At 48.1% G+C, this 17,315-nt stretch overlaps 9 protein-coding genes across 9 annotated transcripts; 6 read left to right on the forward strand and 3 right to left on the reverse strand.

The window, feature by feature from the left end:
- Positions 1-30: 30 nt before the first annotated feature.
- Positions 31-1,800, reverse strand: PICMEDRAFT_17146 (hypothetical protein). The gene has a single exon (XM_019161483.1). The coding sequence runs from the start codon at positions 1,654-1,656 to the stop codon at positions 73-75; it is 1,584 nt and encodes a 527-aa protein (XP_019017002.1). The 5' UTR covers positions 1,657-1,800; the 3' UTR covers positions 31-72.
- Positions 1,801-2,091: 291 nt separating this feature from the next.
- On the forward strand, positions 2,092-3,597 carry PICMEDRAFT_73379 (hypothetical protein; the record flags this gene model as incomplete). Its single annotated transcript, XM_019164465.1, has 1 exon — positions 2,092-3,597. The coding sequence occupies one exon, from the start codon at positions 2,092-2,094 to the stop codon at positions 3,595-3,597; it is 1,506 nt and encodes a 501-aa protein (XP_019017003.1).
- A 105-nt stretch (positions 3,598-3,702) lies between these two features.
- Positions 3,703-4,609, forward strand: PICMEDRAFT_146724 (hypothetical protein). Its single transcript, XM_019160481.1, has one exon. The coding sequence runs from the start codon at positions 3,808-3,810 to the stop codon at positions 4,354-4,356; it is 549 nt and encodes a 182-aa protein (XP_019017004.1). The 5' UTR covers positions 3,703-3,807; the 3' UTR covers positions 4,357-4,609.
- A 427-nt stretch (positions 4,610-5,036) lies between these two features.
- Positions 5,037-6,536, forward strand: PICMEDRAFT_27324 (hypothetical protein; the record flags this gene model as incomplete). Its single annotated transcript, XM_019162492.1, has 2 exons — positions 5,037-5,232; positions 5,377-6,536. Coding segments are annotated over 2 exons (1,356 nt in total), but the record flags the coding sequence as incomplete, so codon positions are not given.
- A 694-nt stretch (positions 6,537-7,230) lies between these two features.
- On the forward strand, positions 7,231-9,783 carry PICMEDRAFT_73382 (hypothetical protein; the record flags this gene model as incomplete). Its single annotated transcript, XM_019164466.1, has 1 exon — positions 7,231-9,783. The coding sequence occupies one exon, from the start codon at positions 7,231-7,233 to the stop codon at positions 9,781-9,783; it is 2,553 nt and encodes an 850-aa protein (XP_019017006.1).
- Positions 9,784-10,085: 302 nt separating this feature from the next.
- On the forward strand, positions 10,086-11,837 carry PICMEDRAFT_34542 (hypothetical protein; the record flags this gene model as incomplete). The annotated part of the gene is made up of 1 exon (XM_019162893.1): positions 10,086-11,837. One exon carries the CDS (start codon positions 10,086-10,088, stop codon positions 11,835-11,837), a length of 1,752 nt encoding a protein of 583 aa, XP_019017007.1.
- A 96-nt stretch (positions 11,838-11,933) lies between these two features.
- On the reverse strand, positions 11,934-14,141 carry PICMEDRAFT_35216 (hypothetical protein; the record flags this gene model as incomplete). Its single annotated transcript, XM_019162930.1, has 2 exons — positions 11,934-12,314; positions 12,357-14,141. 2 exons carry the CDS (start codon positions 14,139-14,141, stop codon positions 11,934-11,936), a joined length of 2,166 nt encoding a protein of 721 aa, XP_019017008.1.
- A 319-nt stretch (positions 14,142-14,460) lies between these two features.
- PICMEDRAFT_17151 (hypothetical protein) lies at positions 14,461-16,250 on the forward strand. The gene has a single exon (XM_019161484.1). It carries the CDS (start codon positions 14,466-14,468, stop codon positions 16,176-16,178), a length of 1,713 nt encoding a protein of 570 aa, XP_019017009.1. The 5' UTR covers positions 14,461-14,465; the 3' UTR covers positions 16,179-16,250.
- PICMEDRAFT_17152 (hypothetical protein) lies at positions 16,211-16,988 on the reverse strand. The gene has a single exon (XM_019161485.1). The coding sequence runs from the start codon at positions 16,919-16,921 to the stop codon at positions 16,265-16,267; it is 657 nt and encodes a 218-aa protein (XP_019017010.1). The 5' UTR covers positions 16,922-16,988; the 3' UTR covers positions 16,211-16,264.
- Between the last annotated feature and the right edge of the window lie 327 nt (positions 16,989-17,315).

Here is a 17,315-nt window from a genome sequence, read left to right on the forward strand (position 1 = left end):
TTTGCCGCATTGGGCAGTCTTGCCGGTTTTGTCGGAGAACGGTTACGGCCGGGCACGGCCATGTTACAAAGATTATACAGAGAAGAAAGATACACAAAGAACCAGCAGAAACAGGCTGAAGAACAAGTTTGGAAACAAACTATGGGCGGCGTTGGTGCTGGCGGCAGCAGAAGGCGTTCTGCGGGGGGCGTTGGCGGAGCTCGAGGTTGCGGAGGAGGAGTAAGAGGCCGAAGCCGATGTTTCGGCGACGTTGAGACTCTTCGTATACACGGCGGCGTAGTTGATGCTGGAAGCCAGCGTCACGGTGGAGAGCGGGATGGCGGAGTAGAGCATGTGGGAGATGTCGTAGGTCTGGGTCGACGGCGGATCGACGGCGTGGGCAAGCCCGGCCGGGAGGAGCTCGATGTCGGCGTCTGTCTGGCGGGCGGCGGGGAGGTTGGCGTAGGCAAGCGCCACGGTCCGGTCCTGGAGGTCGGCGCTCAGATAGATGCTGTCGAGGAACGCCTGACCGAGGACAACGTAGCCCTGCACGTACGAGGCGGCGGCGGCAAGGCCGCAGAGAGTGCCTCCTTCTAGGCGGAGGAAGAAGTTTAGTGCCGGAACGTCGAAGGGCACGCCCTGGAAGTCGAAGCGGAACATCGTCGAGGCCAGCTGGGAGCAGTTGGTGTGGGTGATGCCCGTGGCGGTGTCTGTGGTGAGGTCGAGCTGCGTCCTGAGGAGCTCGATCAGGGTGTATGGTAGCGTGGCGAAGGCGGTTCCGGAGTCAAACACGGCGGGCAGGAAGCCGTCGACGAGAGTGGTGGATGTCTCGTCTTTGACAACGGCAAAGCTGTTCAGCGTTGCGGAGATCGTGTCGGCATCTGCGCTGTCTGCCGTCAGATAGGCGTTCACCATGGGGAACCGGTACAGCGAGCCGCGGTACTTGCTGTGGTCGATGGCGCCAAAGAGGAGCTGGCCCGTGGCGTCTTGGTCGAGAAGCAGGGAGAAACACTCTCTGGCGATGATTCTGTTTGTCTTCAGCCTCTGGGGGAAGTTCTCGTATGTGTGCGGCGCTGCGCTCCCGTTCCCCTTGCTGTTCCCATAGACAACTTGGGTTGACTCCAGCCCGGGGAACCCGATCCCGAGGACGCCAAACGGTTTCGACGAGTTGGCTGCCACTGCAAAGTTGATTTCCCCGAGAGAGGAACCTCCCACAGAGACACTGTCATGGCCCCACTCTCCCATAGCCATGGCACCGCCGCCGTAAACGATCTCGAAGTCGCTCCCGTTGGCGGCATAGCTTGTAGAGGTCCTGTAGTCGAACGTTCCGAAGACGGAGCAGTTGAACGGCACCGGCCCGCCCTGACTCGGACCCACCGAGAAAGCGTTGTTTTTGAGAGTAGCGTTTGTTCCGTGTGCACAGTTGCTGTTTTCCGAGCCAGGCACCCACAAGTCGGACGATACGGTGTCTACCAGAACATGCAGCACGTCGTCGTTCGAGCCAAGTTGCAGGGTTGCAAGGAACTTGCCATCCGTGTAGTGCAAGTCGAGCTCGAGATACCCGTCTTCGACGGTGTCGTGCCGAGGGAGCAGTTTGCCGTGCACTGCTGCAGTATCTGTTCGACAAACCCCGAAGAGTAAAAGTGGGAGTACAGTAGAGACGGAGATCAGTTGCATAGATGTTGATGAAGGCACTATTGCAGTTCCGGTTTCTATCCCTCTTCTTACCCCCTATGCTTATTGCTGTTTGTATTCTTTCCTGTCCCTCTTTCAAGGGACACTCTTAGAGGTATAAGCACCTCCAGATCAGATCCAGCTGCACCCCTGCTACCCGTTACACTTCTGTCCCAGTCCGATGACACCTGAAACAGTCGACATGAATCGGACATCGCCTTAGCCCACCGGAAACGGCAACTTGCAACTCTCAACTCCGAGCAGCGACGCGTCGGCGGCGGCTTGGCAGAAATGGGCGGGCGCTGCGCTTGCGACAGCCGGGAGCGAGAAAGCCTGGCAGGCTGATAGGAGACGACAGCTAGACAGAGGGCGGAGACATGGAGAAGATGGCGGCCCTAACATTGGGACAAGAAGGACAAGAAAGACAAACCAAAGGCAATGGCGAAAGCGGGGACAAGAAACTACGTGTCGATTTCGCAGGGCGTGCGAGATCTGGAGAGCAACGAGTCGGTGGCAAGCATCTCCGCTTGCACGGATGCGTTTGTGGACTCTTTAGAGGCTTACAGGACTGCGTTGGCTGCCGGGACAGACGACGACATGCTGCCGTTAAGCGATGCGCTGGAGAAAGAGGTTGGACGATACCAGGGCGAGCTATTGCGGCACGAGAAGTCGTTGAACCGGTCGATCAAGCTACTGTCGGCAAAGGTCGATAAGGGCATTGAGTGGGAGCTCGACCTCATGTACCAGTACCAGAATATCAACGACGAGTTCGACCTCATGATACGGGCGATTGTGATGGATCTTCTCTACCAGGGGCGGTTTGAGGAGTCGGAGACGGTGCTTGGACCAAGGCTGAAGCGGGACGCAGACTTTGAGAAGCTGGTGGCGCATTTTCGGAGCCTGCGGGCGATGATGAAGGCGTTGTACGACGAGGACTACTCCTTGGTGCTCGAGTGGGTGCTGGCGAACGAGAGGGAGATAGCGAAGGTAAGCGAGTTGAAGTCGCAGCTGCTGCGGTTGATCTACCACCAGGCACGGGTAATTATTGCGGACCGGACGGTGCCCGTGCCGGCGCACGGGAACGTGCTTCTCGACGTGCGGGAGCAGGAGGACAGCCGGATCATGCTCCGGATCCTTGACTACGACAACCAGCAGAAGTACGCGGAGGCGCAGGGCCTGTACTGCTGGGACTTGCCGACGCTCGGGGAGTTTGACAGCGAGAAGGAGCAGGCGAAGGACGCCGCTGTGGCGGAGCTGATCCGCGTGTACAACCGGCTCTCGTGCGAGGTCAACCACCTCCAGCAGGAGTCGCCGCTGCACCGATGTCTTTTGGCGGGGCACTTTGCCTTGGGCGTGCTGGTGAAGTACAACACCTTGTCCCGGCGGAAGAGCTCGTCGAGCCTCGGGACAGCCGGCTCGGGCTCCGCACTGGGCTCCGGTGCCGCCTCTGGACCGCTGTCTGGGTCTGGGTCCGCCCCCGGGTCGACGGTGCTCGACCACTTCTCGAGGCGACGCTCCACCGCCACCGCCACCGACATGCATCCGTTGATCAGCAGGATCCGGGAGATGCACACCCACTACAACACCGACGAGGGCGGGCCCATGGACGACGGCAGCGCACCCGCCACAGCAGCAGCAGTCGCCGCAGACGCGGCGTTCTCGTCGGCGTGCGACGTGGACCCCTCCGACAACAACGTCGGCGAGCTACCGATGGAGATCGAGTTGCCTGCGTGGATGGGCTACCACACAATCTTCATCTGTCCGATCCTGAAGGAGGAGACGACGAGCAGCAACCGGCCGCACGTGCTACCCTGCCGGCACTTCATCAGCAAGCAGGCGTTGTCGAAGCTTGCCAAGGGGTTGAGCGACGAGATAAAGTGTCCGTACTGTCCTCGCCGGGGCTCGTGGAGAGGTGCCTGTGAGGTCAAGTTCATTGCCATATAGTGCCCGGACAGCGGAATGTGCAGTAGATATCAGTATAGCCCTGGCGTTACGTAAGCGCCGCTTTCCTCGCCTTCTCTTCCGGAACGGGGGTCTTGTGAAATTTTCATGTAGCTGAAGACGAATTTTTTTTTCCATCTAGCTGGTTCTATGTCTAGACCGAGACGCTAGACCCACCACGCATACGCCCGTACCCCGACCCGCACACACAAGATGGCTGCTGGCATGACAGACAAGAAGACGCAGGCCGTGGCGACGAGCTCGAAGAACAGAAGAGCGAGAAAGAAGCGGAGAACGGAGATCTCCTCGAGCGAGGAGGACAGCAGTGACGCCGCAGACAGCAGCAGCAGTGACGACGACGCCCAAGACGGCGACGACGCGGGACACGACTCTGCCGCCGACCAGCAGCACGTCTCCGCGGGGCTGCACGCAGAACAGGACGCCGGGGCGGAGATCGACCATTTGCGTGTCCGGACCAGGGCCCCGGCGCCCGCTGACGAGAAGACTGCTGCCGACCTGGTGCAGACGAGGTTGAAGCTGCGCCAGATGCAGGACCTGCTTGTTGCCGACGGCGACTCCGCTGGCGACGCTGACGGCGCCGCCGGCACCGTCAGCTCCGACGCCTGGCTCCAGCTGATGCTCTCGCAGTACGGCGACGACATCGACGCCCTGCGGACGGGCGCCGGCGACTTCCGTGCTGAGAGCGTTACGCTTATTGCAGAGCTGCTCCGGGCCACCAAGGACGTCTTCCGGGAGGTGTAACAAGAGGCCCCGAGGGGTGTGGGTGTGTTTCCTCGGCGCAGCCGTGCCGCCCAAACACAACACGCTGCGCCGTCGCGCCGATTTCCGTTTGCGGTGACGGGCAGTGCTGTGGGACCGTTTTCTGTCCGTGGTTGGGCCGAGACGAGGCGTGTTCTGTCGCAGGAGCTGGTGCCCGTCCTTGGCGCCTCCTGCTGCTTTCCATGACGCCTCCTTCTCCTGGGCTGGACGGCGCAGTTGGGCAACGGCTGGTTTTCAGCTCTGTTGCTGGTTGTAATAGCTTGTAGGTATAAGACAGTTTGGCTTCGTTGCGTTAGATATCGTTGAACCCCTCCCATTTGTTTACCCGGTGTCCAGTCTATTTTGATCCGACACTATAAGCACTAGAAGTAGTAGAAGTACTAGAAGCACTATAAGCACTATAAGCACAGCAACGGTTCATTTTCGGCCTGAACTTACATAGTTAGTCAATCGATCCTCAGATAGATTCTACCACTCACACACACACGATGCTTGCACTCTCCGCTGCGATGCTCCTGGCGGCGTCCGCCGTGGCGTACCCCGTGGGCGACAGCCCGAACGAGGCGGCTGGCGACAGCAGCCCGCAGTACCTCAGAATGACGGCACAAAAGCTTCGAGGGTCGACGTTTGGAAACGCCGAGGTCGGCGCAGAGCCGTTCTTCCTCGAGAAGAGAGACGACGGCGACAGCGGGTACGTTTCCATCGAGTTGCAGAACGAAAACACCTTCTACCTCACGGAGATCGAGGTCGGGAACCCGGCCCAGAAGATCGGGGTCTTGGTGGACACGGGCTCGTCAGACTTGTGGGTCGTTGCCACGAACAACTCATATTGCCAGTCGAATACGGGCGGACCGTTGGGTAGCAAGGCCCGGTCTGCCGATGACATCTACGACTTCAACAACGTCACGCCGCTTGCCGACGGCGACGGCGACGGCGACGGCAACGGCAACTTCAAGGCCTCCGAGGTACAGACCCAGCAGAAGGCGTCCTCCTCGGGCACAGCCATCAACTGCTCCACGTACGGCACGTTTGACCCGGCCGACTCAGAGACGTTCCACTCCAACGGCACGGCCTTCTCCATCACATACGCCGACAGCACCTTTGCCAAGGGCGTGTGGGGCTACGACGACGTGGTGATCAACGGTGCCAATGTGACGGACCTCTCGCTAGCCGTCTGCGACAACGCCGACAACGCCATGGGCATCCTCGGGATCGGCTTGAGCGGCTTAGAAACAACCTTCTCCGGTTCTGTCTCCGCCTCTAGCTCCTCCTCGGATCCCTACCAGTACGAAAACTTGCCGCTCAGACTCAAGTCCCAAGGCCTCATCAAGCAGGTCGCATACTCCGTCTACTTGAACGACTCGTCCGCTGACTCCGCCAACATCTTGTTCGGTGCCGTCGACCACAACCGCTACACGGGCGATATGATCGCCCTCCCGATCATTAACACAATGAAGTCAAAGGGCTACAATGACGCCCTTCAGCTCGACATCACCTTGAACTCGCTCATCCTAGTCGACAGGTCTTCCTCGCAGCAAGCTGTCATCGGCACGGGTGCAGCCTCCGCTCTTCTGGACACAGGAACCACCCTCACCTACGTTCCGCAGAACGTTCTCTCTGCCGTCATTGGCCTTCTCAACGCACAGTACTCCTCATCGGTCGGCCAGTACGTCATCAAGTGTGCCGATGCTGACAACCTTTATTTGGTCTTTAACTTCCAGGGCCAGGAAATCAATATCGAAATGTCTTCCTTCCTCGTCAGCTTGGTCACCTCGCGGGGCTCCTCCTCCGACTACTGCATGGTTGGTTTACAGTCTTCGGGCGCCTCCTCCTTCACCTTGGGTGACTCGTTTTTGAGAAACGTCTACATGGTTGCAGATTTAGACAACATGGAGATTGGCCTTGCCACTGCAAACCACGACAACAGCGACAGCGAAGACATCGAGGTCTTGTCAACAGGAATTCCTAGTGCCATGACCCCGGCCAGCTCCCTAACCTGGGGCGCCCAAAGCACCTCCCTGTTTGTCCAAAGTGGCGTCCAAATGTCTTCTATCCCTGCGTCGCAATCTTCCTACCAATTCCAATCGAAGAAGTCAACCACAACTGCAACTACCAAGAGAGACAGCAACATGACAACAGGAGCCGCCGTCACATCAACATCCTCCTCCACAGTTAGTTCCATCTCCTCCGGTAACTCGAAGAACGCCGCCAATGGAAATAACTCGATGCTCAATGCAGTTTACAGCTTTACCGGAAGTTTGTTACTTTTGATCGCCGCCCTCGTCTGAAGTTCTTTTTCCTTTACAACTCCCATCTCCCGAACACTAAAAAAAACACTACATTATTTAGTAACCTAATCATGACGCATGAATCTTGAAATGAATAAATAAGATTAGAAAAGTATATTCCTGACATTTCCAGCTATATTTCACAGTCAACACAATCATTCACCAGAACTTGTTATATTTTGTCCCATTTTCTTTTTTCTTTTAGTCTTTGCCTTTTTCTACCTTGTATTTTGTTGTTTTCTTTTTCCTCCCATCAACCACTCCTGTGCTCACGTTTATTTTATCAAAGTCTTTTTGCTACATCATCTCTTCTTTTTCCTACTTATTTCCTGCATTTATATATACGTTGCATATTAAATATACTACTCATCTTGTCAGTTTAAATTTTTGGTCGATCGCCCGCGGCAGCCCGATTGATTGTGTAACCTTGATTGTTCGAGCTGCAAAGCCTTCCTTGAAGGGGAGGTCGAGATACGCTTGCACGATAAGGAGAGCGGTATCCTCCACAACTGGGTTACTCTTCTCTGGCGGCTTCTAGAAAACGGACAGAGCAAAATAACAGCTAGCCATGACCACCTTCATCCACCTTCCGGAGAAATCGACCTCAAAGGCCGATTGGGAAGCTTCTCTGAACAAATTCCTCAACCTGACATTTGGCAAGTCTTTTACAAATGAGATCTCAAGTTCAATTCAGCGTTTGAACAAGCTCCGTGTTGACATCCAGCATTCCCACACCTCGGATGGTGAATCGCTGATTCCTATCTACCTCAATTACATCACACAGCTCAATTCTTTGGAACTGAGATTGCCAATGAGTGCAGTCATCACCGGTGGCGAGCTCGAATTCAGTTGGACCGATGCTTTCGACAGCAACGCAGACCCCACTGTTCAACACTCTTTGTCATTCGAAAAAGCGTCAATTTTATTTAGCCTAGCCTCTGTGTATTCCTACCTTGCGGCTACCGCCTCGTCATCCCTCGATTGGAAAAATGCCATACTCAACTTCACCAATGCCGCAGGGATTCTAGACTTCATTTCAATTAACTTCTTGCATGCGCCTACAAATGACTTGAAGGTCGAAACATCCAAGGGTTTGGCCAAATTAATGCTTGCACAAGCTCAAGAATGCTTTTTGTGGAACTACATGCAATCCACTACCGGAAATATTAAACATTCTCTAGTATCGAGACTGGCAGAAGGTACAAGCTTGACATATCTTTCAGCTAAGGAACTCATCAGCAGCTGTAAGTCGAAATTGGATTGCGATGAGGAGATACATATCAAAGGATTGTACTTCCATACTTTTGCTCTGTTTCATTATGCTCAGAGCTATATGGAAACCATGAAAATTGGATATGCAATTGCAGCTAATCAGATGGCAAAAGACAGCTATGCCGAAAGTAAACGTCTGATCAGGTCATATAGAGGGAAACTTGAACCAGGTATTGTAAAAATGAACGAAACAATCGTGCAGGAAATCGAAGACAAGCTGACTGAATGGGAGAAAGATAATGACTTAATTTATCATCAAGCTAAACCTGAAAAAAATAACGTTCCAGCAATCAAGTCTATGGATGGGGCAAAATCGGTTCCATTCGAATCCCAATTGAAAAAATCTAACTTCAAAGATTTATTCGAAAAGATCGTTCCTATGGAAGCACACAAGGGGATGTCTATATATTCTGAAAAGCAGGCCCAAGTTACGCGTGAGTGGAATGAAAAGATCGAAGTAGCTAATGAAGAAATTAAAAGCTTTTTCGAATTCTCTAGGCTTCCTACTAGTGTTGTGGAGGTACAGAGCTTGTTGCGTACATCAAACTCTTCAATCGAAGAAGAGGAGAGGGAGAAAGAGGACAATTATCCAAGAGTTCTAGCAATGGCGCACGAACTTGAGTCATCTCCAGATGTCAAATTTGAACAGGTGATGACCAATGTCCAGAACAAAAGGGCAGGCATTCTGAAACAGCTAGAGGAAGCAGAGAGTTGGCTATTGAAAGACGAACGAAATACTGTCATCAAGGGATTACCACCAAATCCAGAACTTTCAAAACTGAAAGATGAAATTACCATGACTCGTAACACTCTGGCTGAAGCTGAAATCAGTGACACAAAATTGAACGATCTTTGGAGCAAATACAAGAGTGAAATTCGAGTTTTGCAAAAAGGAACATCTGGCGTTCAGAAATGGTTGAGTGAATCAGAGAACAAGAATGCCGAGAATTTAGCGAAGCAAGTTTCCTTATTAGATTTAGATGACACAGGCGATAAGAATGACGAATATGATTTAACTATAGCGAAGCGTTTGATTGAAAACATCTACACCATGAAGAGATCCTTGGAGTTATTAATGGATGAAAGAAATTCAACTTTGAACGATCTCAAGACATCAATGCATTCTGAAGACATATCTTCAATTCTTATTCAGTATAGTGGTGCATCTGAGAGTGAGTTGAACAAGGTCTTTGATGAGCAGCTATCCAAGTACGACAGTTTTACATCACGTTTGGATGCTCTCACCTCTGCACAAGACGACAGAATAGTAGAGTTGAAAGATTCTTTAGGCAGACTATTAGACTTGAAAATTGTAAGGAAAAAAGTGGAAGAAAAGAAGAAAGAGCGGGGAACCATCAAAGCCAAGCTTGCAAGCTTGCTGAGCTCGTACGATACATGGAAACTTTGCTCCAAGGGCGCCGATGAAGCCTACGGATTCTATTGCAGATTGAGTGACAGAACTGCTAGCAGCGTGGGCAGAATTTACGATATCATCAGCCAAAGGGAGGCTATGAATATTGAGCCAAGGAGTAGTATCAGCAGTACCTTGAGTGGCGGCTTTGGCGGTCATACTATCAATAATTACTACCAGCAGCAACAACAACAACAGCAGCAGCAACAACAACAACATTACCAATCTCAACCACCACCAAGTTATTCTAACTCATTATACCCTAATCCTATGGGCATCAACAATAGAACTGACTCTGTTTCGTCAGCTGTGTCCAATGCTCCTCCTCTTCCTTCAAAACCAAGTACTACAGGTTCAGACAACAGTCAACCTTACAGCACGCCATCTGTTTACAACCCAAACATGTATGCACAGTTTGGCCAGAATTGGAAATCTTAGTCTTTTGGTTGAGCCTTTGTAACTCAAGTATATCTAGCCACCCACTTTGTACCATCACTAACGTACTTTACATACAAGCACAGCATATAAGATAATCTTTATTAACGTGCTCGACTACAACAATGTAGAATAGTCAACGGTCTGCGAATTTTCATGGAGAAAAAGTAAAAAAAATATTTGAGATGGGATACTTCGTAGCTTGGAAAAGAGACTTTTCGGGTCATAGTCGCCATGATCGGAAATATCTTTTAAGCCCAAGCAGCTACAGCTCAGCTTTTCGAATGATGGAGAAAATGCAAGAAATGAAAACGCTGGACAAAGAACCAGTAAAGTCACAATTAACAAAACATGATGCCTGGAGAGAAGGGCCACATCAAAATACAGACTTGACTTTAAAGCCAGAGGAGCTACCTAACATTAGAGACCACCCATCCGTCTTGGGCAAAGAATGGTGTGGAATATTTGAAACCAAGGTAGATTTCAAGATCCAGCATTTTATGACTGCAATGTCTAACTTGATAAATAGTCCAAATATCAACTCTACAGTTATACTTCGTGCAGATATTTTGCGAGAAAAGAAATACACCTATGTTTCTGAATCTGACGACTTCGAAGTTGAAAATTTTGTCAACCCTTTGATAGATTCAGAACCCCTATTGGCCGAACCCTGTGAGACAGTTTTAACCAAAAATTTGGATGACACTGAAATAAGGCAGGTTCCTTTAGATGAAAATTTCAAACCTTCTGTTGAAATAGTTCGGAGAATGATTCCAAGGAATCCCTCTAAAGATTACATTATAAACCAGACATGTTTGATATTGAATAACAGTAAAACAAACTCAACATTAGTCCTGTATACCCCTCACATTTCAACCCCAGAAGACATTCCTTTCTATTTACCACCGGCTCGCTCAATCGGTATTTTATTCAACTCTGAAAAATCTACACTTTCCATTTCTTATCTCCCATTTGAGTCCCAAAAACCAGATATTTTTAAAACAATGGCTCCCTCTGAACGTCCGATTAGAATAGCGTATCGTCTTATGGGGACCGCTAAAAAACATTCAAACGGTGTAATGAATGGCTACACTAAGCGTGTAAATCATGACCAAGTTGTCCCTAAACAGCTCTTCCAAGACCGTTATATAGCATTGAAGCAGAAATATGCAAAAGTGTTAGTTGATAACTGGAGTGAGTCCACAGACCCAAGAAAACATGTATTTGAAGATATTGCAATTGCTGCGTTTCTGATAGAATTTTGGAACTCAATTTACTCCTCAAAACAATCCTTTGAGTTTCGTGATTTAGGTTGCGGCAATGGTATATTAGTATACATTTTAACAATGGAAGGTTATAGAGGTGAAGGAATAGACGCTCGAGCTCGGAAATCATGGGATTCGTTCCCAGATAATGTCAAGGCATGTTTGAAAGAGCAAGTGTTGATTCCTTCAGTTCTTTTGCGACCACATCCAATGGCATACGCTCAGAATTCAATGCTGACAGATAATGGGCAAACATGGAAAGTTCCAATTTACGATAAAGTACAACATCAAGGAAGTATTAAAAACAGTGGGAAGAGTATTCAATTGGTTGAATGCTACACGAGTAGTGAATTGTTGAATGAGCCAAAAGTTAATGTTGCTGAATTCCCATCGAACACATTTATCATAGGGAACCACTCTGATGAATTAACTTGCTGGATCCCACTGCTAGGTTATCCTTTCATGGTGATACCTTGCTGTTCGCACAATTTGAATGGTGACAAGACACGATATCCAGTTATCAAGGGCTTGAATGGTAGAGGCTCACATGAAGGGAATTCCACATATCAAGGGCTTGTAGATCATGTTGAATACCTTGCATTGCTTTGCGGCTGGAAAGTTGAGAGAGAGATGTTAAGAATACCATCAACAAGAAACTCGGCTGTTATATGCTATCAAAACAACGAATTTGGTAGTAAATCCATCTATGAAATGATAGCAATGGAAGGTGGTGCGCACAAATGGGTTGAAAATACCATGGCCTTGATGAAGAAAAGACCTAGAGATCATTAAGATTGAATAAATAAACCTTGTATGTATTTCTAAATAATAGATTAGAACAGAATGATATAAAGATACAGAATTTTCTTTTAAGAAAAAATGCTTTGTTTATTTCTTACCTTGCTTTCTTTGTCTCCGCTTTTTGCCAATGATTCTTTTCACGTCTTCTGGTACTGATGCATTGTCTTGCTTCGACGATTCTACAGAGGACCTGCTTGCTCCAACATTTGGTCCCTTATTCATGTTTCCACGCTTGCCCTTGAAATTCCCTGCCTTTTGTCTTTTATTATCTTTGCCATTATCAAACCTTTTATTAGAGCTCCTATCGTCACTTCTTTTATCAGAGTCATTGTCGTCTCTCTTTCTCTTGAAACCTCCAGTAGATCCCTCGGCTCTGCTTCTCATAATCTGTTCATATCTTCTCTTAACGACATTGGCATTCTCAATTGCAAACTCAGCGACTAATCTTCTTCTATTTATGGTTTTATCCTTCTCAGCTCTCTTTGTCTGTTCTTCAGTTAGTCCACACACAATTTCAGCTTTAGTAACCTCGTGTGCATTCAACCATCTTAATGCCATTAATGCATGCTTATGATCTCTAAACTCCAAGAAACCATAACCTCTTGATCTTCCATGTTCACCGGATCCTTTAACTTCGTTAATGACTTTGGCTTGAGTAACGACACCGTGCTTCGACACTCTTTTCTTTTCTTCATCGTCTGTGATTCCCAATTTTTCCAAAACAAAATGCTTCTGTTTAGTAGATCTATCGATTTCTTCTCTTGACAAAGGTTGTCTCATGTTTTGTTTGACTTCGGTTGCGAACTCAACGATTGCCTTTCTACCCAATTGTTTGAAAGATTTATCATTCATTGCTCTTGGCAAATTTCTGATTGCCAATCTAGTCATCGAAAGATGCAAACCTGGGTTCTTTTTCAATTGATCAACACGCAGGTTGAATGATCTTTCTCTGACATCCAGATCACTTTGGCTCAATAATGCTGCTAATTTGGAGTTTGGACCAATTCTACCTTCATTTAAAAGGTAAAGGTTTCTCTTGTCATTTTCTTTCGGTATTCTTCCAAGCAATTCTTTTCTGTTACTAGCACTTTTTTCCTCCATTCTTGCAGCTGAATCTCTGTCCAAGGCAGGAGCAATTTGCAAGATCCGTCCTTCATACACGTAAAATGGGGAAACATCATCAGGTAGCAAAACAGAGCTCGAGGAAACTGCTGGTGCATTTAACAAACATTCTTCGTAAGCAGCATTGGATTCAAAGGCAACAAAAGCCGTACCCTTTGGTAGTCCAGTTTCCTTGTCGACCACAGGAAGAGCATACTTGACGGGCCCAAGCTTCTCAAAATGTGCTTTAAGTGCATCCTCCGTAACATCGTACGGGATATTACGAACAAAAACACAGTAACGTTCCTGTCTGTTCCTTTTTGGTCTATTCTCTTTGCTCTCTTCAGGCTCTTCCAAAGAAAGAAGCTTTGCATCTTCTTCATTGACACGTTCGTCATCCTCTTCGTCATCCTCTTCGTCATTGAGCTCTTTGTCATCATCCTCAGATTCTGCATTCTCGGATGATGCTGCAGTATCATCCTTAATTCCTTCTGCCATATCCACATCAGATGTACTATCTTCTCCAGCAGTCTCGGAAGTGTCAAGCTCTGTTACTTTTTTCTCCAGATCAACCTTCACATTGTCCCAATGTGTCTTATTCACAGCAAAATCAACAGCCACTTCTCTTCCATTGATTTTCATTCCTAAACTTTCTTTCACAGCCTTCTCAGCATTTGCGTGTCTGGCCATCGTCACAAAGCCAAAACCACACATTTTTCCGTCCTTCTTTTTAGGGATCTTTGATTCTTTAACGGTACCGTACATTCTGAAGCACTTGGCTAGTTCGTCCGGATTTCTTATACTCCAAGGTAAATTTCTAACGATAAGCCTTGCTGTCCTCTGCATTGCAACCTGTTCTGGAGCAACTTCTTCCTTTTTGCTGCTGCTTTCTCCACCAGGATTTTTCCTGTCTCTTCTTTTAGCAACATCAACCCTTAATAATCTATCTTTGATTTTGGCAGTCTTGGCTTTTTGTAAAGCAACTAATGTATCGTCGTCGTTTGTGAACGAAACAAAACCAAATCCTCTTGATTTCTTCTCGGCGTCATTCACTATAACAGCATGCCTAACAGGTGCAAACTGCGAGAAAAAGTCTGATAACTCATCATTTGTCACGTCAAATGGAATTGAACGGACAAACAATGTTCTTCTATCCAAGGAATCGTCTTTCGTTGGCGTTTTAGTGTCTGACATTGTCAATGAAGTACAAGTTTTTTTAACGGTCTGCCTCAAGGAGAATGTCAACAGTATTAAGGATTGAACTGGTGGAAACTTAGTATTGAAAAATTTCATCAGAAGGATTCTTGACAAAAAAAATTATCAATTCTTCAAAAAAAAAATCTCAAAAATTTCTCGTTACTATCAGGCTTATGTCAGCGCGTCCGACTATCTAACGCTTAATGTTCTCGGAAGAACTATTTTTCGTGGCTGGAACTGCATGTTTTGTTTACCTCTTACATCTACAAACGGTTTTCGATATGCAACAGAAATACCATTTAATAGCTCCCTGGAACAGACATGCTGCCCCGCAAAAGAAAGCTTAGCAACTCTGGTATCCTCTCGAACTCTTACATTCCTCCATTAAGTGCAGCACAGATTGAAAGAGAATTACAGAAACTTCCCCCAGATTCGTTGTACAGTTTGACACATGTTTGGCTTTCTATTCCAGCAACAAAACCTTTACCAGATGCAAACCAAAAGAAACAAGGGTACACTAAAGACTCTTTATCGAGAGAGCTGCTGAAGAAACTTGAGTTGCTCAAAAACATCAAAGTGAAAATAAATATGAAAAAGAAGTTGGTGAACACTATTTTGGTGGAATTTTATCCAAGAGGGTTGAACACTTTACAACTAGCGCAGATCGACGTCCAGCTTCTTGTTGATAAGCCAAGTGTGAATTCATGGGTTTCATCCACGGCGAAAATTGTCAGTTCAACTTCAGATATACCGGAGGAGGGCGATAAGATGCGAGAAAAAAAGTTAAATCAGCTTTCTAATTACACCATTTCATTGGATTCACAACTATTTTTGGACAACTTTGTGCTCAATTTGTCAAACTTGTTTCTCACTCACGTTTACATATCGCGCCACCCGCACTATCCTTTGATACTGATAAGAGTACAGATGTACAACTACTCTTACCGTCGTCCGGATGACTCCACATCAAGCACCATAATCTCAGATTTGACCAACAGCTCTTTGGATCGAACGGCTAAGCTTAAGTTTGAACAGGACTTTCAAAGGATTGTGAGCAACAAAACGGACTCAAAGCGGGGAAAGGCAGCCACCAATGGGGTCCAGAGGCAAATTCAAATCCAAAACAAGCCACAAATTACACCTCATAAACCATTTTATATTCTACTCCCTATTTCGTCCCCTCATGTCATCCACACACCACCAGTGGGAGATTCAGTTGGTACTAAATTGATTCTACAGACCCTAGAAACGACATTATCTTATACAAATGTGCAAAGAGAAGCACAGAAAGGCAATATAGGGTTGAACTCATCAATTCTGACAAAAACCAAAATCAAGATTTTCCCAGACTCCGATGTGCCCACTCCGATACGGAATCTAGACGCTATCTTTACGTTGAAAGGAATCTCCAGGTTCGGATCGTCGATGGGCCCGTGGATACCGTACGCGGATGACTTAGTAGACATGGGTGTGTTAGGGAATGAGTTGAGACACCAGATTTTGCAACCAGAACAGTTTGTTGATTTGAGTCCTGGTGCAGAATCCGATCCTGAACACGCAGAGAGAGAGAAAGTTGCAGCCTTGAAATTCAAAGGATGCATGCGGAAAACCAAATCAAAGGAGTTATCTAATGCCAAGAATAAGGAAAACTACGAGCATGATACCCAGGGGGAGTATGATATACCAAATAATGACCAGGTTGATGATGGGGCACGAGAAGCGGTTAATGACATTTATGCTTCAATCGTTCCGATCCACGAGTGTAACTTTGAAATAGAAGATACTCTGTCACAATTTTTCAGCCAGCGGAAGAGAAAGGGCACTACGCAGAGGAAGCCCAAACGTGATCCAGCGGCAAGAGAGCCACCCTTTCGCTTCAAGATGAGTTTTTTCGGCTCTGATGTGTTTGGAGGGTTGCACGAGCTTGCGGTGAACGAATACGTTAACCCGTACGAAACTCCCGATTGGCTTACCGGAGAGTCCGGGACCCTCGGTGGGGTAGTGAAAAACGGCAGGTTTAGAAAGAAAACATGATACTTCTATGTATAACGTCTTGTATAATAATTCTATAGAGCAAATGTACAACATAACTGGGGAAGCACTGCTGTGCCAAAGGCTGCTCAATCCTCCGAGCCAAATATCGGGTCGAAGCTGCTCAACACCGCATGGCTGATGTCCTGTGCTGTGTATAGTGGGAAAGGAGTGTACTGAGACGACTTGGCTTGTGAGAACTGTGAAAATGGCTGAGAAACCTCAAACGGAGAGTAGCTGTGCGTGTCAATGGTGGAGATCTCTATTCCCTCGGAGGAGATAAAGTCCGACGAGATGTAGCGGCTGTGATGAAGCTGCCGCAGCTGCCGCTCGTTGCCGACCCTGCATCTCTTCCCGGGCGGCTGCTCTTCTTCCACGGGCTCAAGCATTCTCTTGAGCCCAGGGTGAAGCCCACAGCTTTCTTCCACGGTGGCTCGCTGAAAGTCGCTCTCCTCCAGCGCCGGTTCGCTCGATATGAAGGTCGAGTTGACCAACGTCAGGTCGCTGCTGTTCTCCATCTCCTGCACCATGCACCCGCCATTGCTCTCTCTGTATTCCTGAGAAATGTCCGCAAACACAACAGCATTGTGTAAATTCTGGTCAACATAAAACACTTCACTCTTTAACGCCTCTGACGTCTTTCTTGCCGCCCCCGGCGTACATTCCCTGTAATCCTCTGACCTGAACATCGCCTGCTCCGGATGTCCTTGCATCCTGGCAATGTACGCCCTATGTCTCGGCGTCATTGCCGCAGACAACTCTACTACACCGGTACTCATATACAAGTTCCGCTACTACTTGTGCATGCATTAACAGGATTTCACAGAAGAAAACAAACAGGCTCCTGATGGTAGTTGATCATCAACTACTCCGTGAAGAAGGGCAACAACATTCCCCCCGGCTAAGAAACTGCTGAGCCCTCGCCGCTTTTCTCTTTTATTCGCAATTCATCAAGTCACGTGTAAAATAAGTGGCGCAATATCACGTGCTCACTTGCAATTTCAATTTCCGTATCAGGCAACTTTTTACAGAAAATTTTTCAAGCGCCCCCGGGGGATAGGAGCCATACACCTATTAATAATGAATACCCGGATTTCGGGGTCATCTGTACTCTGTTTTGCAGGCTGTAAGAGAAACGGA

This window comes from Pichia membranifaciens, assembly GCF_001661235.1.
Source record: "Pichia membranifaciens NRRL Y-2026 unplaced genomic scaffold PICMEscaffold_4, whole genome shotgun sequence".
Taxonomy (NCBI): domain Eukaryota; kingdom Fungi; phylum Ascomycota; class Pichiomycetes; order Pichiales; family Pichiaceae; genus Pichia; species Pichia membranifaciens.

Excerpts from the sequence above, each read along its gene's own strand:
- PICMEDRAFT_146724 (XM_019160481.1), top strand. The coding sequence starts at position 3,808 with ATGGCTGCTGGCATGACAGACAAGAAGACGCAGGCCGTGGCGACGAGC.
- PICMEDRAFT_17146 (XM_019161483.1), bottom strand. The coding sequence starts at position 1,656 with ATGCAACTGATCTCCGTCTCTACTGTACTCCCACTTTTACTCTTCGGG.
- PICMEDRAFT_17152 (XM_019161485.1), bottom strand. The coding sequence starts at position 16,921 with ATGACGCCGAGACATAGGGCGTACATTGCCAGGATGCAAGGACATCCG.
- PICMEDRAFT_17151 (XM_019161484.1), top strand. The coding sequence starts at position 14,466 with ATGCTGCCCCGCAAAAGAAAGCTTAGCAACTCTGGTATCCTCTCGAAC.